Source organism: Rattus norvegicus, chromosome 10, assembly GCF_036323735.1.
Source record: "Rattus norvegicus strain BN/NHsdMcwi chromosome 10, GRCr8, whole genome shotgun sequence".
NCBI classification, from domain to species: domain Eukaryota; kingdom Metazoa; phylum Chordata; class Mammalia; order Rodentia; family Muridae; genus Rattus; species Rattus norvegicus.
In genome coordinates, this window is record NC_086028.1 from 54,773,017 (window position 1) to 54,798,681 (window position 25,665).

At 50.6% G+C, this 25,665-nt stretch overlaps 2 protein-coding genes across 6 annotated transcripts; both read right to left on the bottom strand.

Moving 5' to 3' along the window:
- Nucleotides 1-265: 265 nt before the first annotated feature.
- On the bottom strand, nucleotides 266-7,711 carry Efnb3 (ephrin B3). Of its 3 annotated transcripts, none has more exons than XM_039086314.1 (5): nucleotides 5,766-7,711; nucleotides 3,339-3,631; nucleotides 3,061-3,153; nucleotides 2,846-2,950; nucleotides 266-1,627 (listed from the first exon to the last, which is right to left on the bottom strand). In XM_039086314.1, exons 1-5 carry the CDS (start codon nucleotides 5,885-5,887, stop codon nucleotides 1,578-1,580), a joined length of 663 nt encoding a protein of 220 aa, XP_038942242.1. In that variant the 5' UTR covers nucleotides 5,888-7,711; the 3' UTR covers nucleotides 266-1,577. The 3 variants fall into 3 exon arrangements, with proteins under 3 accessions (XP_038942242.1, NP_001094450.2, XP_038942243.1); NM_001100980.4 differs by having other exon boundaries at nucleotides 266-2,422; nucleotides 5,766-6,231; XM_039086315.2 differs by lacking the exon at nucleotides 3,339-3,631 and having other exon boundaries at nucleotides 266-2,422; nucleotides 5,766-5,892.
- Nucleotides 7,712-7,856: 145 nt separating this feature from the next.
- Wrap53 (WD repeat containing, antisense to TP53) lies at nucleotides 7,857-24,903 on the bottom strand. Of its 3 annotated transcripts, NM_001007610.1 has the most exons (10): nucleotides 24,113-24,635; nucleotides 23,893-23,991; nucleotides 23,086-23,197; nucleotides 9,928-10,016; nucleotides 9,614-9,704; nucleotides 9,377-9,509; nucleotides 8,730-8,938; nucleotides 8,480-8,583; nucleotides 8,221-8,358; nucleotides 7,859-8,117 (listed from the first exon to the last, which is right to left on the bottom strand). In NM_001007610.1, the coding sequence occupies exons 1-10, from the start codon at nucleotides 24,493-24,495 to the stop codon at nucleotides 7,877-7,879; spliced, it is 1,599 nt and encodes a 532-aa protein (NP_001007611.1). In that variant the 5' UTR covers nucleotides 24,496-24,635; the 3' UTR covers nucleotides 7,859-7,876. The 3 variants fall into 3 exon arrangements, with proteins under 3 accessions (XP_038941374.1, NP_001007611.1, XP_038941375.1); XM_039085446.2 differs by lacking the exons at nucleotides 23,893-23,991; nucleotides 24,113-24,635 and having other exon boundaries at nucleotides 7,857-8,117; nucleotides 9,928-10,046; nucleotides 23,086-23,164; XM_039085447.2 differs by lacking the exons at nucleotides 7,859-8,117; nucleotides 8,221-8,358; nucleotides 8,480-8,583 and having other exon boundaries at nucleotides 8,761-8,938; nucleotides 9,393-9,509; nucleotides 24,113-24,903.
- Between the last annotated feature and the right edge of the window lie 762 nt (nucleotides 24,904-25,665).

Below are 25,665 nucleotides of genomic sequence, written 5' to 3' on the forward strand. Positions count from 1 at the left end.
CTGAGCACAGTACTCCCCCATGTGTGACCAGTATTGGCACATATCACTCCTGGCGTGTTCCAGCAGCTCCTCTCTACAGGTGGTTTCCTTCCTCTGCCTTCTGAGCCCATAATTCCCTCTCCAGAAACTGCCCACCTCACCACCCCAACCAATGTTCTTTCCCCAGGCCCCCCGGGGTTCCCTGTGACCCACCCTCAACCTGAAAGCCATTCTGGCCATCCCCCCCCCTCCCAGATTCATGTCCAGTCATTTTCCAGCCTTCTGGTCAACTTTTAAAGTTTTTTATTTTTTTCTTTGTTTTTTTTTTTTTGTTGTTGTTGTTCTTGTTCAAATTTCCCTTTTACAGTAAAACTATTGAGGTGACGGCCACACCCCGCCACCTCCCCCATGGCAATATCAACTTCCTGTTCCCTAGAAGGAGCTGGGAACTACAGCGCCAGAAAGATGGCTTGACCTCTGGTGGACAAAGCGACCATTTTGGCTGGTGATTGAGGTGGCCAACATGGTGCCCAAGGGCAGCTTTGATCTAATAAAACTGAGCTGGGAGGATACTGAAGCAGCAGCCCACTGCGCACTAAAGGGTGGGAAGAGGTATAGGCTTGTCACTATGGAAACAGCATCCAGTGCTAATAACTGTCATCAGTCCATGGACCACCTCTTCACTAACAAGGGCGCTGGGTTGGGTTTGAAGGGAAGAAGGCATGAACCAGACAGCTGCCTGGTTACGGGGGAGAACATGTGGATTCTTGGGGTAGTCCTGTTGATCAACAGAGATTATATCGGGGTACAGTAAGGGGAGAACAAGACAAATCGGGCCTGCCACAACAGGTGGCAGTCATCTTAGCTGTCCTAAAAACCGCACAGAGCACAAGGGGAGGGGAGTCCTTGGGAAGTGCCACTGAGCACTAAGAAAATTCTCAGTCCACATCTGTCCTCTCACAGTGGTAAGCTCCAGCTTCCTCCTAACACAGGAGGTTCCTCCTGCCCCTTTCTCCACAGGGTAAGAACCATCCACTTCCCATGCCCCCACCCCCACCCCCACCACCTCCCCAGACTAAGCCACTTGGAATTCCAGCCAGACCACTTCCTATTTCAGAAGTGCGACTTCCTGTTCTGGACGAAGGCACTTCCAGTTCCTGCTGCTGCCACTTACTTCCCAGGCCATTTCTGTCCAGGCCTGGTCACTTCTTGTCTGGAACAAGTCACTTCCTATCTGATGCCCATTTAGCATCAGATCCAGTCCATCATGTCTTCACTGCTTCATGTCTTCCTATCAGCCACTGGATACAACAGGACACTTCTTCTCAGGGTAGTTTGCTGTGGCCCAGTAACCACCCCAAATGGCTGGAGTAAGTACATAGAAAGGCAGGGAAAGAGGCCCTGTGCCCATGCCTGGAGCTGGGGGGGTAGAGTGCCAGAATCTCCCCTCCAACCCCCAGAAGCCCCCGTTTTTGGCAGACGGAGGGGAGCAGTTGGTATGAAAAGTTGGAAAGGGCCAAGAGCCGAGGGAGAGATACTTTGATGCCCCAACCTAGGAGACACGTGAGAGGCACAGGAAGGACAAGAAGCCAAGAGGGTTAAAGGAGATGTAAGGAGGAGGAGGCTAGGGAGGAGGAAGAGAACAGACCTAGACACAGGAGAGGGAGAGAGAGAATAAGAAATAGAGAAGAGAAAAACGGTGAGAGGCAGAAAGAGGTGCCAACCAAAAGACAGACCGTTCCCACCCCTACTCTGGGTGGGCGAAGGAAAAGGACACCTGTGTAGTGATTGAAGGAGGCTGAGCCTGTGCCCCCCTCCCCTAAGAGGCAGAGACAGAGGGAGGGCAGGAAGAGGTGTAGTCGAGTCTTAAGGGATCCTAAAACTGGAGATGGGGGCTATAGCCAGAAGGAGCCAAAGAGCCGGTGGGGCAAAGGGGGCCAAAGTCATGGCGCAGGTGTACCTCATACCACAAATTACACTGGAGGAGCACCCCATGGGCGACTGGATTGAGGAGAGCCAAGTGGGAGGAGCCCTCATACCTTGTAGTAGATGTTTGGAGGGCTCTGGGGGGGGCCATCCTGCACAATGTACACAGGGTGTCCGTAGTCACCACTCACCTTCTCATAGTGAGGGCAGAAGGGGGGATCTGCAGCCCCACCACCCCGCAGGGCTATTCCTAGCTCCCCAGGCTCAGCCTCCCGAGGTCCCATCCCCCCTCCACCACCCAGGCCCAGAGACCCTCCTCTCCCAAAGGAGCCAGGACCAGGGTGGCGACTCTCCGAAGGCTTGGCCCGCCGTCTCCGCCAACACATGGCACCCCCAGCCCCTGCCACGCCCAGCAAGAGCAGCGCCAGCCCCCCTGCTGCCCCAGCCACCGCGGGCATGCTGGGAGGGGGCAGGGGGCCTTCAGCACCCCGGGAGGTTGCATTGCTGTTGGGGTCACCTGGCAGGGAAGGGGTGAAGGAGGAAAGAGGGGGAGGGGCTGAAGGAACCATCTGGATATTGGATACACCCAGCCCTGGGGGTCCCCATGGGCTTCCCCAGTAGTGCCCAGGACCCTTAGGTACCCCACATTCCCTCCCCCAAGCCCAGATCGAAATCCAGGTGTCCGGCCTCCAGCTCCCTGCCATGTACACCCCCCCCCCTTTCTCTGACAGCCCTGATTGAAGCAGTGACTTGGCTAATTAGTTCTAATTGAGTCTTTTCCTCATTTGGCTTCCACTTCCCTCCCACCCTCCCATCTTCTCTTCTCCTCTTTCCTGTATCACTGCCCCCAAAAAACGGGAGAGGGAGGGCGGGAGAGGGTGAAGGCAAGGCGGCTGGGGTCTGACAGCAGAGGAGGCAGTGCCTGGCTCCTGGTTCCTACCTGGTATGCTGTCCTTCCCAGGCTCCTGGCTGTGAGCTGCCCCTCGGTCTCTCTCCATGGGCATTTCAGACACAGGTTTTCGGGGTACAGCTCCTCCTCGGGGACCTGAAGATGGGAAAGATGTAAGAAAGAGGGGCTGAAAGAACTGCTCCTGGTTTGCATGTACCACCTAAACTTCCCTCGGCTCCTAGCAGGTGTCCCCTGGCCCCACTCACTTTGTCCCACTCGCAGAAGCACCTTCATGCCTCTGGTTAGGCACACACCTCCCTGCAAGCTCTCCAGGCCTTCCCGGGTCCCATCTGATGTGGCTGGAAATAAGAACAGGAACCCAGGTCAGTACTCCTGGGTCCAGCCCTCCCGTTCCCTGGGGGAGCACTACTGAATGCCAAGGGAGCACTACTGAACGCACAGTGGTGGATTCTAATGGTCCTAACCTTCCTCCCCCTCCATCCCAGGGACACTCTATTTGCCCCTGCCCGATGTCTGGCAGTACCAATTATGTAGTAATCGTGGTGGGATCTGAACTCGTGGCCCCAGAGGTTAGGGCTGTATTCCTGGAACTTGATGGTGAAGCGGAGGTCCAGGTCTGGCCGGTCACATGTGAGAAGAAGGTTTGGGGCAGGGGGTGCCTCACAACGCCGACCCTGGGCACCCCCTACCAGGTACAGTTTGTAGAACTCATAACTAGGAGAGGAGTGGGGGCCAGGAGGCCGGGCCCGGGGACAAAGTAGATCTAGCCGGTCCCCGATCTGAGGGTAAAGCACGTAACCACCCTCTGCCTGGAACCTACAGGGAAGACAAGGTAGGCAGGGAAGAGGTGTCAGGGGTGTGGCGCCCAAAGCTTTCCCTCTCTCACTCCCAACCATCTAGGACAGCAGTTCTTAGCTCCCGCCCATTGCCTTTGTTTGAGTCCTGTGTTCAGTAAGCCCGGGCACTAAGGGCTCTGCAAGCTCACATCAGAAGCAGCAGGAAGCCAGGCTCAGAGGTCTCCTGCCCCTTGGTGTGCCCAAATGCACTCTTCAGCCCGCCCTCACCACATGCACACTGCCATCTCCCGCTCCATCACCGGTGCCGTTGCCATGGCAACAGGATGCCAGTTACCAAGGAGCTGGCCTCTCTGGAACCACACAGCCTACCCCTCCCAGGTGATTTCACTATTCCATGGCAGTCAACCATGGGGATGGAACCTCCCCCTCCTCCAGGCCACCACTGAATTACAGGGCAGAGGGAGGAAGGTAAAGGTTGCGGTGTGGGGGGCATGAGATGGACCAGTTCCCTCAAGTTAGTCAGTTAATGAGACACGAGGCCAATGCTAGTTTGGCAGTGACCAAAATGGGGCTGAGGAGAATGAAAGCATAGGTGCCAACCACTCAGCGTTCTTCTGCATTCCACCTCAGGGCTTAAACTTTTTGAGGGAAGTGCTCCGCTGCCATGGAGTTGAAGTAGTTGATTTCTGTCACACAGCTGACATAAACTCCTAGCAACATCTCCTTGGCCAGCTAGCCAGGGAACGGATGGGCCCAGCAGAGCCACAACCTGCCTCCCACAGCAAGCCCTGCCTGTGCATCCATAGTTGAAACAGGGTCCCACAAGACTGCTACCCAACATCTTTCCAGAAGCCTAGTGACCAGCTCCCACCCAACATCCTAAAGAACCTCAGAAAGCCCCAATGCCTTGTCTCAACCCTATCAGGACAGCCCAATTTATATCCTCAAGGTATACTTAGTGCTCAAAACTGCAGTCAGCAGTGGCTGGCGGGTAGGAGAGCTTGAGATTGATTATTCCCACTGAGATATGGGAGGGAGAGGGGGGTACCAAGATTGGAACAGGGTGGGAGGCCAGGATTCAAGAAAACAGAAACAAAAAGACCCAATCCTACCTCTCCTTTCATGAGTATACAATATGTCCAAATACCTTGTCTCCAATCCTCATAACAGCTGTAAGGACTGAAGACACAAACTCAGAGAGGTTAAGTGACCTGCCTAAGAGCACACAGCTGCAAACAGCAGAGCTAGTGTTAAGACCAACACCTGATGAACTCTCAGGTCCACTCCCCCTCCCACGACCTCTCTCTCACAGCCGCCCAGCGAAGGAAGAAGTTTCTGAAACGCAGAACTCTTGGGCTGGTGGGGATAGGAAATGCCACTGAGGGAGGCGAATCACTTAGATGACCTCCCATAGGTTGTCTGCCCTGTGTGACTGACCCTTGGCCTCTTTCCAAGCAAAGTAAGCAATGGGAGTCCCCGGTGGGAGAGTTTGCAGCCAAGATGACTTAAGAGGTCAGTGGTACCCTCAAGACTCCAGTAGCAAGAGGGAAGGAGGGAGCCTTGAGGGTGCTCCAGAGAGAATCCACCAAACCAGGAAGAATGCGTCCTAGCCAACAAACTGTTCAACCAAAGGTTCGCTAGTCCTCTGGCTGTGAACACAGACTGAGAGTCAAGGAACCTTGGGTGGGCTGTTCTATAGCCCCAAACTGAACCCTCTTCCCTCTCATCTGCAACACAGAGTGCCTCCTGGGAGCTAGGCGTCCCTGCCCTTCCCCTCAGTACCTCAGCAGCACCCATTCAGCACCTCTCTCCTGAGAGCTGACATTAACCAGGCTCCCTTCAACGCAGATGACACAAGTCTCACCAGATCCAAATAGCCACTCCATTGCCCTCTGCTGCCCGGGAACTTTATCTTTGCCCCTTTAAGGTCTCCCAACTCCTGACACATGGTATCACCACCCACATCCAGCTCTGTGAGACTAGGAGTCTGGCTCCCAAGATCATTGCTCTGTCTTGTAACCTGTCACCTCCCCTCAGTGCCACAGCACCCTTCTGCCAGCCTCCGCTCGGCTCGGAATCCTAGCCCGGTAGTCTGAAAGCTGCCATATCCCTTATCTATGGGACTGGAGTCTCCCCAGTCCCAGGCCACTCACCTCTTATTCGCCGAGTTCCAGTAGACAGGCTCCAGGCTGAGTCCAGACACCAGCCCCGCAAAACCTAACAGCAGCAGGGCCCCGACTTGCACACCCCCTGGCCCAAAATGGGGGCCCCCCATGACCCTACCAAGGCCTGGGGGCGGGGCACCAACTCCCCCAAAGTCTCTCACCCCCAGGGGTGGCTACCACGCTGTGGAGCCCCAGTCACCCTGGTGGGTGGCTAGTCACCCCCAGCTCCCACAAGGACCCTCTTTTCTGCGATGCTTGCGCCCCGGCTCCAGAGCGCTCAGCCCCACTAGAACCCTTGCAGGGGCCGTCTGCAGGCGCCCTATGCACCCCCGGCCCACGCGCCGCACCTCGGGATTTGTGCGCCGGGCTACGTGGGGGACATGGGGAGCAGAGGGCCGGGCGGGGGCGACATGGGGCGCCGGGCAAGGCAGCGAAGAAGGAGACACCGAGCTGGAGCCCCAGCCTCGCCGGGATTGAGGGCAGCGGGCTAAGGGAGGAAACCAGTCCCGAGCCCAGGAGGGGGGAGTTAAAGGAGAGGCGGGGAGGGGGAGAGCATGGTGGAGGGAAAAACCGGAGCTGGAGCTCAGTCGGAGCGGGCGTCGCATCCCGCGGCCCACGCCCCCCACACCTCCCTCACCTCGCGCACCTCCGGTCCGCCACCCCGCCTCGCTGCCCGGCGCGGTCTCTCACGCCCCCTTTGTCTCTGGCAGTGTCCGTCTCTGGCTGAGTTTCTGCTTGCTTTCCTTCCTGCCCTCCGATTGCCCGAGCCTTTGGAATCTTCCTCGCTAGCATCCAGAAAGGCTCTTGCCCTCTCCACCCCGAAAAAGCTTCCCCCTTTGCTCCCGTTGCCTGCTCCTCTTCCATTCCAAAACAACACCGCGGCTTTCCGGGCGGCCTGGAGAGGATAATGATAACCTTGAAGGCTAGGCACTTCACAAAGTAACGCTAAGTTGATGGGCTACCTGCGTGAAGTGGGAGGGGGCAGAGATAACCAGGTTGAGAGGGGACCCCGTGACTTGCCCAAGGTCACAAGGGGAGTTTCGGAAAACCCCCCGAAAACACAACCTAGGCTGCTGAACTCCCCCTTTCCTGGAATTTCTTTTGTCACAGCTTTTCTGACCCTTTACTGTTTTCTGTGGGTTAGGTGAAGACCAGGGAGTAGTAAATTTTGGCCCTTCTTGGGTGATCACGGAGAAAAGTAAGACTGGGAGAAGAAAGGGGGTACCTATAACCCCAAAGCTGCAATCCACAGGAAGGGCTGTTTCCAATTATCCTGGGGGAAGGGAGGAGCTGCCTTCTTGGGTGTAAGAACCAAGGCTTTCAGCACCTCCCGGCAGGGGCGACATTCCTCTCCTTCCTGCCCAATCCTCCACAGGCTGCTCCTTTCTCCCTTTGACTGAGGTCCCCACCTTAGCCCCGTTGACAACATCTCTTCAAAGACTCTGATTCTGGGTATTTGACAAGGTGTCTGGGGAGGGGGGAGAGTGGACAGATGGAGAAGCACGAAGAACAAGCAAGCCCCTTGCCCGGGCGCTGCAGCCTAGGGGGAGACCAACAAGCAGCAGCTGTGTTTTTCCATTCTCTCCTTCCTGGGTGTCTTTGCCTCTGCCTACTGGGGTGCTGAGGGACACCGTGTCTTGCACCCTTCTCTTCTGCAGCTGCATGATGGTAAACAGTGTGGTGTGCAGCCATCAGCACTAACTTGTCTGTCACTGTCTACTTAGTCTCACACAGATACGCTCAACAGCCTGACACCAAGCTCCTGCCACCCCCTGCCCAGGCCAGTTCACCCGGACCCCTGATGCAGCCACCTCAGGAGTGAGATTTCAAACAGGTCTGCTCCTCGGTTTACCAAGTTGCCTAGCAACCACACAGTCAATGGCACGAGACCCCACCCCCACCTGCTTGACTTCACACCATGCTCAGCCCCTCATTGGCTCCTGCCTGGTCCCACCTCTCAGCCCCTGGTTTTGGGAACAATGTGCCAGACCCCACAGATGCTGGACAAAGGAACCTACTGCCGCCCCTACCAAACTCCCACCAGTCACGTGCCGCCCCAAACAGACACAATGACTCCAGTGTGATACAAAGTCTTTATATTAACTCATTCCGACAGCCTCTGTCCTTCCTTGTCCCTTCTCATCCTGGTCCTCATCAGGGTTACTGGGGTCAGGTCCCCCTCCACACCACCAGAGCTGTAGCTGACATTCAGGATGGGCGTGGCGCAGGGAGAGCAGGGGAAGGTCCAGCTCCGGCTCACCTTCATCCCCGCTATTGGTGGGCTCTGGAAACATGCGCTGGCCAGAAGCAGTGGCCAGCAGAGGCAAGGTAGGGTGAAGGCTGGAGAAGAGAGCAGTCTGTCAGCACCTAGGTCAGGACAATCCCCGAGAGATCCACCTTCCTCCCAAACCCTGGCCCCAAGCTCCTTCAGTGAACTGAGGACCTGACTCCATTGGTGCAGTCGTCCTGGGGCAGAAAAGTCATCACTGGCTCCAGCTGCTTGCAGTCACTGAACGCTCCACTGATGTCCCACACGGAGACAACTCCACTGGTGTTGCCACTCACTAGGAACTGCCCGCTCCTGGGAAAGAAGGAGACTTGTGCTACACTGGCACCGCCCGTGGGGTAGAGGCCATTCATATCCAGGTGCGGCAAGACTCTGACAGTCTTACTTGAGCCTGGGAGGGGCCACAACCACTTACGGGTCCAGATCAAAGTAGATGCGCTGATTGGTGGTCACTTCCCGACTCAGAGACCACAGGAGGTGGCCCGGCTGCCGGAGATCCCAGCACAGAAGTTCAGCATCCTGAGGACAAGAACAGGCGTCTGGAGTCAGCCTCTCCTCTGACTCCACCTCGGCCTCCCCGAATCCCTCGTACTTGGCACGTCTCAACACGTAACAAATGACATCCCACTCCTGACTACCCATGTGCTTTGGGCCCTGTCCAGTACCTTTCGGGCTCCTGAGAAGAAGAGGTTGCCATCAGGGTGAAAGCAAAGGTGGGTGATACCTCCTTGATGGCCCCCCAGCAAGGCAAGAGGTGAACCATCATCCCAGGCATACAGGCCCAGGGTGCGGCCATAGGAGCCACAGGCATAGAGGGGCTGGGCTGGACTAAAGGCTAGACAGGAGATGATGCCACTCTGGCCCTGCTTTTTGGCTGGGGAGAAAACAAGGAAACAGTTAGCACAGGACATTAACTAGCTACAGACCTCCACCTGCCCTGGACTGACGTGCGTACTGGGACTCATTCCCCCACTGACTGTCGAAAGCAATCTAAAGATCTCTAATGGTTCCCAGATCACTCAGTTCCCAAATGAACTTAGCATCCCTCTTCCCTCTCACACCCAACTTCTCCCTGGAAGGGATAGAGAACTAAAGGCCTACAGGGAACGGGACTCCCCTTCGCTTTCACCTTTCTAAAGTTCAGTGGTACAATGCTTGTCTAACACAAGAGCCTGAGGAGTCTCCTCCATGCTCGGAGGCTTCTGTCTCTCTGGAGCTGGCACGTGCCTCCCAGGTTCCCACAGGTGCCCCAGCTCACTCAAGGCCCCCTCCCAGGAAAGACTCTCTCATCTCCCCCACCTTGGAGGCTTACCAAATGTGGTTCGCACCTCACAGTCTCTGCCAGGCCTGGATGTGGAAAAGACACGCACAGTCCGGTTGAAGCCACAAAAGAGTTGGGAACCATCCGGGGAGAAACAGAGTGAGTGGGCCGCTGTCAACTCGTCCTAGGGGCAAGAGAGGGCTGGAAAAGGTCTGCAAAGCTTCAGTTCTCTTCCAGGAAGGAGGGCCAGGCCACAGGGAGCACAGTGCCGGGCAGGGGAGTCAGTACCAGGTGGTTGTAAGCGCGAAAGGAAGCCCGGAGTTCTCCAGTGAATGCATCCCAGATGTGAATTGGGTTCTCCCGGCTGCTGCTGGCCACACTAAGAGAAACACAGTCACTCAGACCTGGCTCTGACTGTCAAAGGGAAGCCAAGTGCCCAGCCCTCTCAGCTTCTGTCAGAAGGACACTCTTAGCACCTTCTCTCTCCTTTCCTCCCTCCCTCCCTCCTTCCTGGTAGCCCTTCTTGAAACTGGATGTGTGGGCTGGGTAAGGGGATGATGGGGACCACAGTGAAGTGCACAGTGAGAGACACTACCACTTACTAGGAGGTGTCTGGCTGGGTGGAGGACATCAGAGAATACCAGCAGTAATCATAGATGGTGTCACCCTCTACCATTCGCAGGACAGGAACCTGGACAGAGATGTGGGAACGCTGGAGTCACTGGCGGGGGAAAGCAGGCAAAAACTTGTACACTGCCTGAGGGGAGCTGCGACAGTGGGAGACTAACTTAGGAGGTAGGAGAAAGCAGGTGGGGCACAAAGAACAGAACCCTTACTGTTCTAGCATTCAACTCAGGCACTACTGTCAGGCCGGGCCACCAAAGGCAGCAGATTCAGAATTCTTTTAAACACTTGTGGAAGATACAAATAATACCCTAATCTAAAGACAAAGAACCAATCAGGGTCTGTGGCATTCTATCCCTTATAAAAATTACCAGGCCCTAGGGATTTAGCACAGCGGCAACATTGATTGCCTGCCACTCGCAAGGCCCTGAGTCCGATCGTCGGCAATGCAAAAATAAATAAAAGTGCAAAGCTGCAAGGACATCTGAAATACCATGCATGTGTGTGCTCAGACAGCACTGCACCATGTGGAAGCCAGAGGACGACCTCAAGTGATGAATAGGTTCTTTCCTTCCAGTGTATGGCTCTAGAAATCTAACATCTCTACCTGTAGCACCACCCCAGATATTTGCCCCCAGACAGGATTTCCTAGATCCCAGACTGGCCCTGAACTTCTTTTTTTTAATTTATTTATTCTATATAACTACACTGTCACTGTCTTCAGACACACCAGAGGAGGGCGTCAGATCTCTTTACAGATGGTTGTGAGCCACCATGTGGTTGCTGGGAATTGAACTCAGGACCTCTGGAAGAGCAGTCAGTGCTCTTAACCACTGAGCCATCTCTCCAGTACCTGGCCCTGAACTTCTGATCCTCCTGCCTCCACCTCCAGAGGACAGGGTCACAGGTGTGTGTCATCACAGCCTGTTTTGCCGGGAAAGGAACCAAGGGCTTTATGTTTGTGAGACAGGTTCTCTACTGAGCAGGCCGCATCCTCAGCAAACACACAAATGAACACTTAAAAAGCAAAGCGAGGGCTGTGGGCACACTGCAGTGGTAGAAGACCTGTCTGGCCAGCATGAGGCCCTTGGGTCAATCTTCTCTGCCACAAACAAGCAAGTACCTATGACCTTTCTATCCAGCGGTCTCTTGCCTGTAACCCCAGCATTTATTTGAACCCAAGACAGAAGGAACTGCTGTGAGTTCAAGGCCAACCTGTGATGCCTGAAGAATACTAGGCCAGGACTGAAAGATGGTTTAGAGGATCAAGGCAGCCAAAAATGTGTTCCTTTGTTCTTGTTTCTCTGTGTAGTCCTGGCTGTCCTCCAACTCACAGAGATCTGCCTGCCTCTGCCTCCAGGTGTTGGGATTAAAGGTGTGACCACTACTGCCTAGCAAAAATAATAAATCTAAAATAAAATTTTACAGACCAACCTAAGGTCCATGGGAAGATACTGCCTCAAATACTGAAAGACAAGGGGCAGTGGCTGGGTCGGTGCGGAGCTTGCCTGACAGCCACAAAACCCTGGGCTAGATCCCCAGCACCACATAAAACCAGGCATAAATGCCTCGGGCCTGTAATCCAATAATCTTAGTACTCCAGAGGTAGAGAGGCAAGAGGACAGTGAGTTCAAAGTTAATCCTGGATAGTGGCAAGTTTAAAGGGCTACATGAAACTCTCTCCAAACAAAATAAAAACGGAGAAAAACAGGGGTGGAGTGAGTGAGCTCAGTGGGTGAAGGCAACTTAGTTTGTGCAAACCTTAGTTTGATCTCACAGGAAGAAGGAAGGAGAGAAGGCAAGGCTGCCACAGCACACCCGCACCGGTATCTACATCACACGCTCTAATAACAACACGCAAAAAACAAAATAATTTTAAGTTTGACAGTGTGCTGGAATGTGGCTCAAAGCCCTAGCTTTGATCCTCCTCACTACAAAAACAAAACGAGATGCAGGCGATGCCAGGAAGAAAAAGAACGCCAGGCACTTTTAAATGCTGCTGCTGAGAGTAAACAGGGCTGAGCTCCGGAAAACACTGACGTCTCACAAAGCCAGAGGCTGCTCCTCTTCTTGCTTCAGCCTTCAAAGTGGTGGGATTACAAGCAGCTATGGCCGTGCCTGCCTTTTCTGTTCGCTGGCTGTGAAATGGTGTTTTGTTACGGCATAACTTGGTCTTGCCATCCATAATGTAAAGTGAACATAAGATAGTTTGCCCTATTTTTAACTTTTGCTTCATATACTCATTCTTGGGTGACTCTAGGTTCCTGTCAGTTTGGCAGCTAAAGTAAGGATGGTAGGCACACAGGGTGACAGCGTAGAAAATGAAGTCACAATTGGGTGAAGTCAACAAAGAGCTTGGTGTAATACCGTTTAAATACTTAGTAGAAAGATAGATTTAGGGGGCTGGAGAGATGGCTCAGCGGTTAAGAGCACCCGACTGCTCTTCCAGAGGTCCTGAGTTCAATTCCCAGCAACCACATGGTGGCTCACAACCATCTGTAAGGAGATCCGATGCCCTCTTCTGGTGTATCTGAGGACAGCTACAGTGTACTTATATATAATAAATTAATAAATCTTTAAAAAAAAAAAAGATAGATTTAAAAAATTATAGAACGATGTGCCTAAGAAATACAGAGAAAATTAAGCCACATATGGTGGCACATGCTATGAATCCAGAGCTTGGGAAACAAAGATAAAAGACACTACTAGTTCAGAGAACTAAATAGTGAGGCCAGCCTGACCCCATCACCCTGAATCCATACCGCTGCCTACCTGAGGGATAGCTTAGCTCCACTTAGATTCCCACAGGCTCTATTGATCCTTAGCAGACCCAGCAGCTGCTGTTCTGGGCCCCTGTACTGACTTGAGGTCTAGTGTGCACCTATGATACTTGCTTCAGCTGCCAACCTGACAGGAAGCACAGAGGACAAGGGAACTTCCACTGAGGGATCACATAGACCACACTGCCCTGTGGGTATGTTTCTCCATGCTGGTTGATGTAGGAGGGTCCACCCTGTTGTAGGTATGCCATCCCTGGGCTGGTGAACCTGGACTATATTAAGACAGGCTAAACAAGGCCCTGGGTTCGGTCCCCAGCTCCGAAAAAAAGAAAAAAGAAAGAAAGAAAGAAAAAAAAAAAAAAAAAAACCACGGTGGCTAAACATGAGCTTGGGAACAGCCAGTAAGTAAACAGTGCCACTTGTTTCTACTCACAGCCACAGAAAAGCCAACTAAGTTAACACCCCATCCTTAACCAGTCTTTCCATTCCTGGCCTAGCCCAACACCAATCTGCCAAATTTCCCTCCAGGGTTCTGTCTCCTCACTCATCTTTCTTCCTGAGAGCCCATCACAAGCCATAGCCTTCTTGCCAGCTTTTCTGCAGCATCCCAGTGCTCTCCAGACCTCCCTCCACCCTACTTTCAAACCTACCCATCCATGCTCCACACTGGACCCAAGACTTTGTAAGTTCAGATTCTATAGAGTATCATTCATTCTCCTGCTGAAGTATTTCAGAGACTCCACGGAGACCTTTTTCCTTGTGAAGACTTCCACTGTCTGTTCCTACCTGTAATTCACTTATCAAAACTCATCTCGGGGTTGGGGATTTAGCTCAGTGGTAGAGCGCTTGCCTAGCAAGTGCAAGGCCCTGGGTTTGGTCCCCAGCTCCGAAAAAAAAAAAAGAAAGAAAGAAAAAGAAAAACTCATCTCTACTATTGATCCCTACTGATCCTCTCTATTGATAACGCCTTTAATCCCAGTACTCAGGAGGCCAAGGCAAGTGGGATCTCTGTGAGTTTGAGGTCAGCCTGTTCTATAAAGTGAGTCCCAGGACAGCCAGGGCTACACAGAGAAACCCTGACTTGAAAAGCAAGCAAACAAACAAACAAACAAAAATCACAATATCCACTACTTTGATTCTCAGGCCCCAAGAGATAGCAATTCCATTTATTCTCAGCCACAGGCCTCCTAAGAGCAGTCTGTTTATAATGATACTCCTCCCCTTGCTCTGTAACTCCTCCTGATGGAATGTAAATCCCTCCAGAGCCCAGGTGCTCCCTCCTCTGAAAAGCTGTCCACACTTTCACACTCCCTTGCTCTCTGCCCCTCACTGTCATGTCTAACGGAGTCTGAGGATCCTGCCTGCTCTGATCAGCAGTGCTCTCAACATCTAGGGCAAGACAGAGGCTTACTCGTTTATTTTCATTTTACATTTATGAGCACTCTGCCTGCAGGTATGGATGTGCACCACATGTGTGCCCAGTGCCCTCAGAGGTCAGAAAAGGGTGTCAGATCCCCTGCAAGAGGAGTTGCAGATGGTTGTGATCCACCATTTTGGTGCTTGGAATAAAACCTGGGTCCTCTGCAAGATGAACGAGTGCTCTTAACCACTGAGCCACCTCTCCAGTGGGTAAGGAAGGTTCATGAGCATATGGAGACAGGCAGCACTGTTAGGAACGTGAGGCCCCAATTAACTGATCCTGATAAAGTCCAAGGGTGATGGAGTAAAATGGGTGATTAGCAAGATTAGACAGGCTTAACGAGATCAGAGTTTAACGATGCGGGAGGGCAGGGAAGGAGATTACAGGATGACACTCTGGCTTCCGACTTAACTGAGGCCACAATGATGATGGAGACACAGAGAGCTAAGGAGCCAACATCCTCAGAAGTAGGAAATCTTGGCTCTTGCACCGGGGGATGAGGACTCCTCTCTGACCAATACAAAAAGGATACCAAGGATGCAGAGTATCTTAGAGGGCCAGAGGGGCAGCAAGAACACACGGTATGACAAGTCAGGAGACAGGCTGAGGAGCTAAGAGATCTAGAAAGCTCTGAAAAGACAGAGAAGGTAAGAGGGGAAGGTACATGGGGAGAAGGACCTAGTTCACACAGGTATATGGAAATCCAATCTCTTCTCTGTACCACAACATACCAAAAATCTGTTGATGGTCAGTCTCATAGATTATGTAAAATGCTGTAGCATCTGCATAGAACTTACACAAACCCTCTCACATGCCTCAATGTCCAGGTTACTTTTAATCACTACTACAGTGTAAATGCCACAGGGATCGCTGCTATGCTGAATGCTTTAGGAGATGTAATGACGAGAGAAGACACGTTCCAAACGTGTTCAGTACGTTTTATCAGATATTCTGCAGTTGTACATGGTGGAAGCACAGGCAGAGGGCCAGCTATACCAAAACGTCTTCATACACTAGGCAGGCACGCCAGCCCTGAGTTACAGTCCTACTGTAACTGACTCTTACCGGTTTTCAAACACTGAGCTCTCAGACATGGAAAGTGAGACCACTCAGCTAGAGCTAAGGGCAGATGCCTGTAATCCCACACTCCAGAGGCTGAGGCAGAAAGATCTAACTTCAAGGTCAGTTTGGGATATCAAGACCCCACCTATAAAATGGAACCAGGTGAGGACACAGCTCTGCTCTAATAAACATGGATAAAGCTAAGAGTCTGAACCCCAAAACAAACCAGGGATGGGGGAAGAAACCTTTGCAGCAAGGCTGCAAAGGAACAAGTTCACACACAGATTGCTAACAACAAGAAAAATAGAAGGCACAAGAAAAATTCGGAAAACAAATTCTCTATATCATAAACCATTAACATATAAAGAAATACCTATATATAGATATATGATGTAGACATATGTCCACATTCACAAACACTATGGGAGCTACGGTATTTCTTACACATAAATTTCATATAAAAACCTGCCTCAGCTTTTTTTGCTGGGTGTGACAGATCATGTCTTTAATCCTAACAGTAGGAAGGCAGATGCAGGCTCATCTCTGGGTTCCATGCCAGCCCATGTTACAAAGTGAGACTCTTGTCTCAAAAAAGAAAACAAAAAAACAAAAAAACCCAAACTAAATAAAAACACACAGAAAACAGAAATGGGGGTAGGCGGGCAGTGAAAGGGGCTTTCCTGACAGGAAGAGAAAGGGGAAAGACCACTGTAGCCACTGTAGCATGTGGAAATACCCACTGAACAATCTTAGTAATAGTCACTGTGCAGGCCAGGTCGCTTTGACCTCTCAATCCCCCTGCCTCAGCCTCACATGCAGCTGAGTAGCTGAAGAATAATGTCTGCTATTAAAATCCTAGAAACTCAAATGTCCAAAGGAGAAGGGCTTTGTTTTTTTAAACAAAACCTATCAAAAGCACTCAACATACACCATTAAACACAGGAACTATGAAACCTGGACCACTGTAAAAAAAAAAAAAATTTAGCATATAATTGTTGAAAGGAAAAAAGGCAGGAATCAAAACCATGTAGGGTTACAGACACATAAATGGCCCCAGTACTTAGACAGTTTCCAGAAACGACTGAAATGTCAAGTGCTGTCTTGTAAGGTGGTCGGTAATGGTGCCTTTCTCTTCGTTTGCTTATTCGTTTTGAGACAAAGTCTCATTCTGCAGCTCAGAATGGCTTGGAGCTTGCTACATAGCCCAGGATAGCCCATGTCCAGCAACCAGATTTTCCTGTCCAGGTTCTGATGATAACCTCTTCTTCACACCAATCCATTGTAGGCCTAACAAACTCTCACTGGCTCCCTAGAAAGGGCGGACCAGTGGTTCTTAACCTTCCTGATGCTGCGACCTTTCAATACAGTTGTGGTGACCCCCAACCATAAAATTATTTTCACTGCTACCTCATCGCCTGTAATGTTACTGTTAGGAGCTCTAGTGTGAAGCTCGAGGTCAGCCTTGGGTATGTAGTGAGCTTCAGGCCATTCTGAGCTGTAGAATGAGACCTGGTCTCAATACCAACAAACAAACAAAGAGAAAGCCACCATTACCAACCACTTTACAAGACAGCACTTGACCTTTATTTCCATGTTTCCGGAAGCGCTGTCTAAGCACTGGGGCTGTTTACGAGCCTGTAGCCCTGCAGCTCATACTTCTGCCTCCTGCTTTTCAACAGCTGCAGGGAGATGTTTTTCACAGTGCTTCAGGTCCCAAGTCCATGCCTTCCTGAGCTGAGCAGACTCCAGGGCTCACACTCCCCTCCTCAACATATACTTCAAGGTCAGGATGCACAAGATGGAGCCTCTGGAGCTCTGGCTAGCAGCCTACTTAGCCCCTTTTGTCAAGCACCCCACCCATCTTGCTGCCTACAGATCCTTCCGTTACCTTTACTATTGCTGTAACATATGGGTGAAAATGGATGCATGCACATCACAGTGCACACGAGGGCAGAGGACAACTTTAGGAGACAGGTCTCTCTTTCCTCATGGGTCTCATGAATTAAACTCGAGCTCTGAGGTATGCACAGCAAGCACTCCTATCTGCTGAGTCATCTCACTGGAAGATAGCATTTTTTTATTTTTGAAACGGTAATTTTTCCTTTTCTTTTTGGCTGCGTATGTGTGTACCACATGTGTACCTGGTGTTCACAAAGGAGGGTTTGACAAAGGGGGTGTTAGAACCACTGAAGCTGGAGTATAGACCAGTCAGAGCTGCCACGTGAGACTGGGCAATAAAGAGCAGCCAGTGTTCCTAACGGCTGAGCCATCTCTCCAGCCCTCCCTTCGCTCATTCACTGTTCTGTCTGTCTTCCTCTGGGCTCCACTTCCACTCACCCCTTTATCCCCAGGTCTCTGCCTAAGTGTTGCCTTAATAGAGAGGGCTTCTCCAAACACTCTTTTTATTTTTTTCTTATTTCCAAAATAGGGTCTCACTGTGTTCACTGTGTAGCCATGGCTAGCCTTGAACTCCCAAAAATCCACCTGTCTCTGCTTTCTAAGTACTGGGATTAAAGGTATGTGCCAGGTCTAGACTGGGTGGGGTTGGATTTCCAGCACCCACAAGATGCCTCACAACCATCTACAACTCCTGACAACCTCCAGTAACTCCAGTTCCAAAGGATCTGACGCTCTGATGTCCTCTTTTGGCATCTGAGGGCACCCAATATATAAATGATAGATATGCATGCAGGTAAAACACCATGTACATCACAAAAATCAATCAAGACAGGCAAGCAGCACTCTGCCCCACCTACTTAGCCGTCTCTCTCTTTTTTTTTTTTTTTTTTTTTTTTTGGTTCTTTTTTCCGGAGCTGGGGACCGAACCCAGGGCCTTGCGCTTCCTAGGCAAGCGCTCTACCGCTGAGCTAAATCCCCAGCCCCTTGCTTAGCCGTCTCTTAAACCTGTGATTTACCATTACCTTCCTGCTTCATTTTTCCTGTGGCATCTATCAGGTGATACTTTACTTCCTTTTTAGTACCTATTTCTCCCCACAGAATATTAGCTTCACTGTGGACAGGGACTTTGGCCTGTTTTGTGCCTGACTATTCCTCAGGACATAAAATACAGCCCTTTTTACACAATGTTCAACAAAAATTTACTGAACCTGCTTGGCACACTGACATATGCCTAGTCAGTCACTGAGGAAGGAGCAGGTCTGGCTTTGGGGCCAACCTGGCCAGTGTAGTAAGACACTGTCACACAGAACGAGGTCTAAGTTCCTGTGAGCCACCGTGAGGTTCCACCGCTCTGAGTCCACCTCCTTTTCCTTTTTTTTCTTTTTTTCAGAGCTGGGGACCGAACCCAGGGCCTTGCAAGCGCTCTACCACTGAGCTAAACCCCCAACCCCCTCCTTTTCCTTCTACTGTCTTTAAGAAGTTCCCTGAGCCTTTTTACTTTCTCCAAAGCTCCTTTCCTCACCATGTGGCTGTTTGTTCCCATGTGGCTAACCTCGATATCTCTAAAATTGAAAAGTAAGAACAACCACAACGAAAACTACGAAGACAAGGACCAGGGCTGCAGCTCCATGGTTGAGTGCCTATCTCACATGTACCAGGCAAAACGCCATGACCAGCAGCAGCAGCAGCAGCAGCAGCAGCAGCAGCAGCAGCAGCAGCAGCAGCAGCAGCACAGGCCTTTAATCCCAGCACCGAGGAGGCAGAGGTAGACAGAGAGTTCAGAGTTCAGCACAGCCTGGTCTACATGCTGAGTTTCAGGCCAGCCAGGACTTACACAGAGAAACCCTATCACAAAACAACAACTGCTACAACAACCTCACCTGAACAATAACTGACAAGAAGCAATGGATTCGTACTACATGCGGGCCTGAGATATCATGCATCTACTTCCTCAGAACAGCACCCATTCCCCTCAGTTTACATCTGCTTGCTCCAATTGTCAAGTATTTGCTGTGTCCTCAGCGCACAGGCATTACCACCTCAAACCATCAAGTTCACTCACCTTCCTTCCGAGGTTCCACAACCCAATTCTACCAGATGCCTGTAATTCCAGAGCAACTATGACTAGATACAAGATACTAGAGGCAAGACAATCGCCAGAAGCTCAAAGGCCACCTGCAGCACTGAACAAGAGACCCTGTGTCAATCAACGTGGAAATCGGTGACCAATACCCAGAGTGTGTTCTGACCTCTGCACGCCCCAAGATGCATACACACTTATCACACATGCACACAAAGGCTTTTTCCTACCTATGTCTTTGAGCAGGGTATCGCGGCACATGCCTGTGACCCCAGCACTTGGAGATGTAAGCGTGAAGATCAGGAATTCAAGGTCATCCGTGGCTACTTAATGGAACTCAAGATCGATCTGCAGATGAGGCCTTATCTCAAGGGGGTTGGGGGGGGGGGGCTGACAATCCAGAAGCAGATACAACAGGATCTCTGAGTTTGAGGCCAGTCTGCACAGTGAATTCCAGCCAGGGCTCCATAGTAAGACCCTGTCTCAAAAAACATTAAAAAAAGCAGCTAGAGGGCTGGAGAGATGGCTCAGTGGTTAAGAGCACCCGACTGTTCTTCCAGAGGTTATGAGTTCAATTCCCAGCAACCACATGGTGGCTCACAACCATCTGTAAAGAGATCCGATGCCCTCTTCTGGTGTATCTGAAGACAGCTACAGTGTGTACTTATATATAAAAAAAAAAAAAAAAAAAGCAGCTAGAAACACCCTTCTAGAAGAAGGGGGAGGGAGATGGGATAGGAGGCTTATGGACGGGAAACTGGGAAAGGGAATAACATTTGAAATGTTAAAAAAAAAAAAAAAGCCAATTAAAAAAAGGAGAGAAGGGCTGGAGAGATGGCTCAGTGGTTAAGAGCACTGACTGCTCTTCCAGAGGTCCTGAGTTCAATTCCCAGCAACCACATGGTGGCTCAAAAAAAGGAGAAAAAAAAAGCAGGTAGAGAGATGGCTCAGTGCTTAGAACACTGGCTGCCCTTCTAGAGGACCCGGGTTCAACTCCCAGTACACACATGGCAGATCACAGGCTTCTGTGACCAGTTCCAGTGCCCTCTTCTGCCCCCTGCAGGCACATATGTGGTATAGACATATATACAGGCAAAACACCCATATACATTACATGGGCTACATAGTTTCATGCCAGCCAAGGCTACATAGCAAGACCCCATCTCAAAACAAACAAACACTGACAAAAAACAAAGAAAATTAGGATTAAATGAGGTCTGAGTTTGGGTTCCCGGATAAGATTGTTGGATGTATACTACGAGAAAGGGGCTAGCAGTTTAGCTTAGTGGTAGAAGCTTGACAAACGGGTATAGTGGGGGACATGGGACTGTTTCTACAATCCTGCTACATGCTGCCTTAACCTTTGACTTTCCAGCCTCTTAAAACTGAGAGTGTAGATTTCCCGACAGTGCTGGAGTTAAACCCAGGGCCTATGTGCACTAGGCAGGCAACCTCAGCTCTTATAGGTGGAGCCAGCCAATCAGGAATTCAAGGCCATCCTTGGATATTTAGCTGCTTTGAGCTTGAGGCCATCCTTCTCTACCTAAGATTTTGTTGCAAAAGGGTAGGGGAGTAGGGATGCTGAGAGATGGCTCAGCAGTTAAGAGCACTGGGTGCCCTTTTAGATGACCTGGGGTTCAATAACTAGCACCCACATGACAGCTAACAATGGTCTAAAACTCTAGTCCCAGGGGATCTGACCTATCTTCTGGCTTCCATAGGTCCTGTATGGTATGCATGTGGTGCACAAATGTATATTCAGACTCATATACATTAAAACAATTTTAAAGGGGTTGGGGATTTAGCTCAGTGGTAGAGCACTTGCCTAGCAAGCGCAAGGCCCTGGGTTCAGTCCCCAGCTCCGGAAAAAAAGAACCAAAAAAAAAAAAAAAAAAAAAAACAATTTTAAAATTTAAAAACAAACAACAACAAAAACCAACTTTTTACCTGGGCATGACAACAAATGATGCCTGTAGTTTCCAGAACTTGAAAGGAGGGAGGAAAATTAGGAGTTCAAGCCTAGTCTCAGCCACATAATATGTTAGAAGCCAGCATGAGACTTGTCTCAAAGAGGTGGCTAGAAAGATGGCTAAGAGGTTAAGAGCATTTAACTAGCAGAGGACCCAAGTTCAGCACCCATGTCAGATGGTTTCAAACTACCTACAAACTCCAGCTCGGCTCTCTACTGGGAACACAAAGATCCTTGTGCCTCCAGGTAAAAACCCTATTCTTCCATCCAAAAAGTTAGGGACTGAAGTCATTCAATAGTCCTGTGATCTGTGTTATCTGCTGGACCAGGCCATATCAAGTTCCTTCCACCAGGACCAGAGGTGACTAGTAATCTAAATGAACCTCACAGCCAGGGAGTCCCCAGGCTCCCACAACCAGGACCCAAGATGCCTAACAGTCTAAATGGCCTTCGTATCCTCTGTATGGCCAGAGGCTTCCCCACGTTCCCACAACCAGGACTAGAAGTGGCTAACAGCCCCAATGACCTCCATACCACCTGTATAGCCAGGATAAGGCCAGACCCTTCCTTAGGCCCTAAAGCCAGTACAGGCCCTAAGTCTCTAGAGTCCATCTTCTTGGAATAAATGACAAAATGACAAAATGACTCGATGTAATTACGCTCCCTTGTGCACTGAGATTGCATTACACCAGGAAAGTTTCCCAAATTATACTGCACTTACTACTGGGAATAAACTACCTCAGGTCAGACCCCCTAGCACCCAACCTGAACCAGATTCCCTTTCCTGCCTGCTTGCCACCTGCAGAGTCCTCTGAGCTCTGAAGCACATACCCATGCCCATACTTAAAAATTAAAAAGAAATCTTGTTTCGTTTTTTTTTTGTTTGTTTGTTTTTGTTTTTGTTTTTGTTTTTTTTATCAAGACAGGGTTTTCCCATATAACCCTAGCTGCCCTGGAATGCCATCAGTAGACCAGACCAGCCTCAAGCTTCCAGAGATCCACCCACCCCTGCCTCCCAAGTGCTGGGATTAATGGAAAGGAGGAGGGAGAGAGCAAACAGACATGGAGTCTCACAACACTGCTCAGGTGCGCTGCAGCTTGCCGGCTGAAGTAAGCACCTGCCTGGGACTTTTAGAGCATGTGTTTTAATGTGCAATGATTTACTTACTGACATGCATTTGCACACCACCCAGAAAAACACAACCAGCTCTTCAACCACGGTTCACTTCTTTTTTTTTTTTTTGTTTTTTTTTGTTTTTTTTTTTTAAATAAGGTGTTTTTTTTTTTATTTATTTTATTTATTATATATCTAAGTACACTGTAGCTGTCTTCAGATACACCAGAAGAGGGCATCAGATCTCTTTACAGATGGTTGTGAGCCACCATGTGGTTGCTGGGAATTGAACTCATGACCTCTGGAAGAGCAGTTGGGTGCTCTTAACCACTGAGCCATCTCTCCAGCCCCACGGTTCACTTCTACACAAGCCCAACCCAAACACAGGAGTCTAGAGCCTGCTGTCCAGTTGAGGATGACCTCGAATTTATCCCTCTTCTCCACCTCTGGAGAGCTGTGATTACCAGTAAGTCAGCACACCCAGCTGATGCAGTGTCGGGGCTCAAACTCGAGCTCTGAGTGTAACGCTAGGCAAGCACTCTACTGACCGAGCTCCGTCCCCAGTCCCCAGCACCAACTGGAAATCATTCAATAAACACCTAGAAACACACATTGTCACAGAAAACACAGAAAGACTGACTAGTCTTTCAATGACTTCCTAATTCAAGGCAGAAAACGACGTTATGTGGAAATCCACGGTGAAGGAGGAGCCTGTCTGTGAACAGGTGACCCGTGGACACACTGTGTTCATCGGCAGGAAGGGCTCCACCGTGCATCGAGGTGGCTGGTGAAGGTGCAGCCCCTACCCTTACCATTTCGGCATAATCCACCTGCTCGCTTTCACTGTACAGTTCTGGGGGCAGGTTGTAAATCCGTAGGACATTGTCAGCACTATTGGTCAAGATACAGGAACCGTCAGGGGCCCTAAAAACACAGGAAAATTAGAAAACCCGACAGAGCTGCAATCTCCAGCTGTAGTGCTAAGGCTACATTCAGCCTTTGAGTCCTCGAGAAGACACCAGCTCAAGGGAGACAGACTGGTGTGGAGGGAGAGTGGTGACACGCTTCTGTAACTCCAGCTACTGAGAGACTGAGGCAGAGGACCAAGCTCCAGGCCAGGGGGCAACTTGACAAGACCCTATCTCAAAACAAAGCAAAAAGGGGCTGGGCTGCTGGACACCCTGGGGTAAATCCACAATACTAGAATTAGCAGTAAGGAGCCACAGGGGAAGGGAAGGGGAAAAGCCTTAACCTAGGTACTCACCGGTATTCTATTGCTCCTCTACAAACCCTGGGGTTTGTTTTATCTTTTGTTTTGTTTTGCTTTCCCTCCAGACAGTTTCTCTAGGTAGCCCTGGCTGTCCTGGAACTGGACCCATAGACCAGGCTAGCCTCGAACTCAGAGATCTGCCTGACTCTTCCTCCAGTGTGCCCAGATTAAAGGCATGCGCCCGACTTTGTTACTGTTTTTATTTTAAGACAAGGTCTCACACTATGGACAAATCAAGCCAAATAATGTTGAGATTACAGGACTGTCATCCCACCCCGAGGGGCCAAGTATGGGTAGGTTTTAAGATGAAACTCCCGAAGCGGGCCATCTCCTTGCCTGTCATACTTACCACTTGCAACCTTTCAAGAAGTTCTCGGAGCGGGTGCTGAACTCGGACCAGGAGCCACTGAGGTATTGGGGTACCTGAGAGAAGCTGTAGCTCCAAAAGCTGGAAAGGAGATGGACAAACAGACGTGGGTCGGCAGAGCAAAATGGAAGAGGAATGGAGCTGAGGACTGGTGGCTGTCATTTTCACAGGTCCAGGCTCCTCAGATTCCAGAGTCACTTACATGTCCCCCTCATCCACTGCAGCGGGTTCCTCAGACACACCTTCCATGGCTTCCCCTGACTCCAACTCGGGCCGATTCGTTTCTTCTACAGGAAGGCTGGCATTTTCAGGAACTTCTTGCTCCTCGATTCGAGGACTCAACTCACTGGAAATATTAAATTCTACTTCCAGAGGAGCTGAGTCCCCTTGTTGAAGCTCCTGGGACACAACCGAGCTGGCCACGGCATCTGTGGCTACCTGGAGTTGGTCATCTCCACCGCATGGCGGAGGCACCGGTTCAGAGTCTGTATTTTTGTCCGCGGGGGAAGCTTGGAGCACTGGGGCTGGGACCAGGTCAGAAGGGAGGCTATCCGGAGCTAGGCGTAGCTCCTCCGACGTCTTCATTCTGCAGACTTAGCTAGCGGAAGGCAGAGACTAGGCGAGCCTCGTTGAGCCAGCTACCAGCTGCCGAGGCTAGACTGCATTACCGTTCCCAGGGGTCCCGGCGCAGAACTGCACAGCCCCGAGTCTGCTTTCCTCTTCCGGAAAGAGTAAGCTGAACCCCGCAACCAAAAGCAAACAGAGGAAACGAAGGTCCAAAGCGAAGCGCCTAGGGTCGCTAGGCGCCGCCAGAGTTTCTTACTCTCGCGGGAGTCGGGCCACCTTCCGATAGGCTCGCCGCATCTCCACCCGAGTCTAAGCAGTAAGGCGGGAAGGAAGGAACCCTACTGCGCTTGAGAGTTCCTAGAGGTTTCTGGGAGGTGTAGTCTGAACTGGCCTTGGTGAAAAACCACACGAGCTCCCCCTATCATCCCCTGGGGGTAATTCTTAAAGCACCTATCCTCCCTGGCCTGCAGAGGGCGCTTAATTTCTACAGTTTTTGCCCCCCCTTGAATATCTTGCTTTGAATCCCGCAACCTCGAAATAAGATTTCCTTTCTCCCCACCTCCCTCTCGTCCTTTTTCCCCTCTCTCCCTCCGTCCCCCACCTTCCCTTCATTCATTCGACATTTATTATTTAGTTCTTATTTCCTACCCAGCGCTGTACGAGGCAACTGGAAAAAATAGCAATGTATTAAATAGTGTACGAGTTCTTAATCTCCACAAATTTCCGTTGCTGTGCAATTGAAGGCTGTGAAAACAATCTTTACAGATAGTGATAAGGACTGTACAGGAAATTAAACAAGGTGGTGTGATATAAAGTATCTCGGAGAACAGGTTAGTTAGATTGAGATATTAGGAAAAGCCTTTCTAAAGTGACATTTTAGCTGATGAGGGGGAAAACAATTTAGCTGCCCGTGTTGGTTCATCCCTGTACTTGGAAGGCCTAAAGCAGGAAGACTGCCGCAAATCGCAGGCCAGCCCTGGCTACAAAGACTCTGTTTCAAAAAGCCAAAAAGATGACTATGATTATCTAGCTGGATAGGAAAGAGCAGCGCAGTGGCCCACTTAAAATAGATCGTAAAAGCTTAATTCTTTCCGCTCTTTTTACTTGACACAGTGGCAGGAGTCCTCCTAAACGGTTTCCACTAATTTTGTCCTCACAGCTCTATTTTAGACGACTTTTCACAAAGCG

Bases quoted from the DNA above. Each gene is read 5' to 3' on its own strand.
- Efnb3 (NM_001100980.4), bottom strand. From the start codon at position 5,887: ATGGGGGGCCCCCATTTTGGGCCAGGGGGTGTGCAAGTCGGGGCCCTG. The intron at 3,154-3,338 runs GTACTGCCAGAC...TCTTATTTCCAG, and splicing joins CCACGATTACTACATAATTG to CCACATCAGATGGGACCCGG. The intron at 2,423-2,845 runs GTAGGAACCAGG...CTTCCCTGCCAG, and splicing joins TGGGAAGGACAGCATACCAG to GTGACCCCAACAGCAATGCA.
- Wrap53 (NM_001007610.1), bottom strand. From the start codon at position 24,495: ATGAAGACGTCGGAGGAGCTACGCCTAGCTCCGGATAGCCTCCCTTCT. The intron at 23,198-23,892 runs GTAAGTATGACA...CTGTGTTTTTAG, and splicing joins TTCTTGAAAGGTTGCAAGTG to GGCCCCTGACGGTTCCTGTA. The intron at 8,359-8,479 runs GTAAGTGGTTGT...CTTCTTTCCCAG, and splicing joins ATCTACTTTGATCTGGACCC to GAGCGGGCAGTTCCTAGTGA.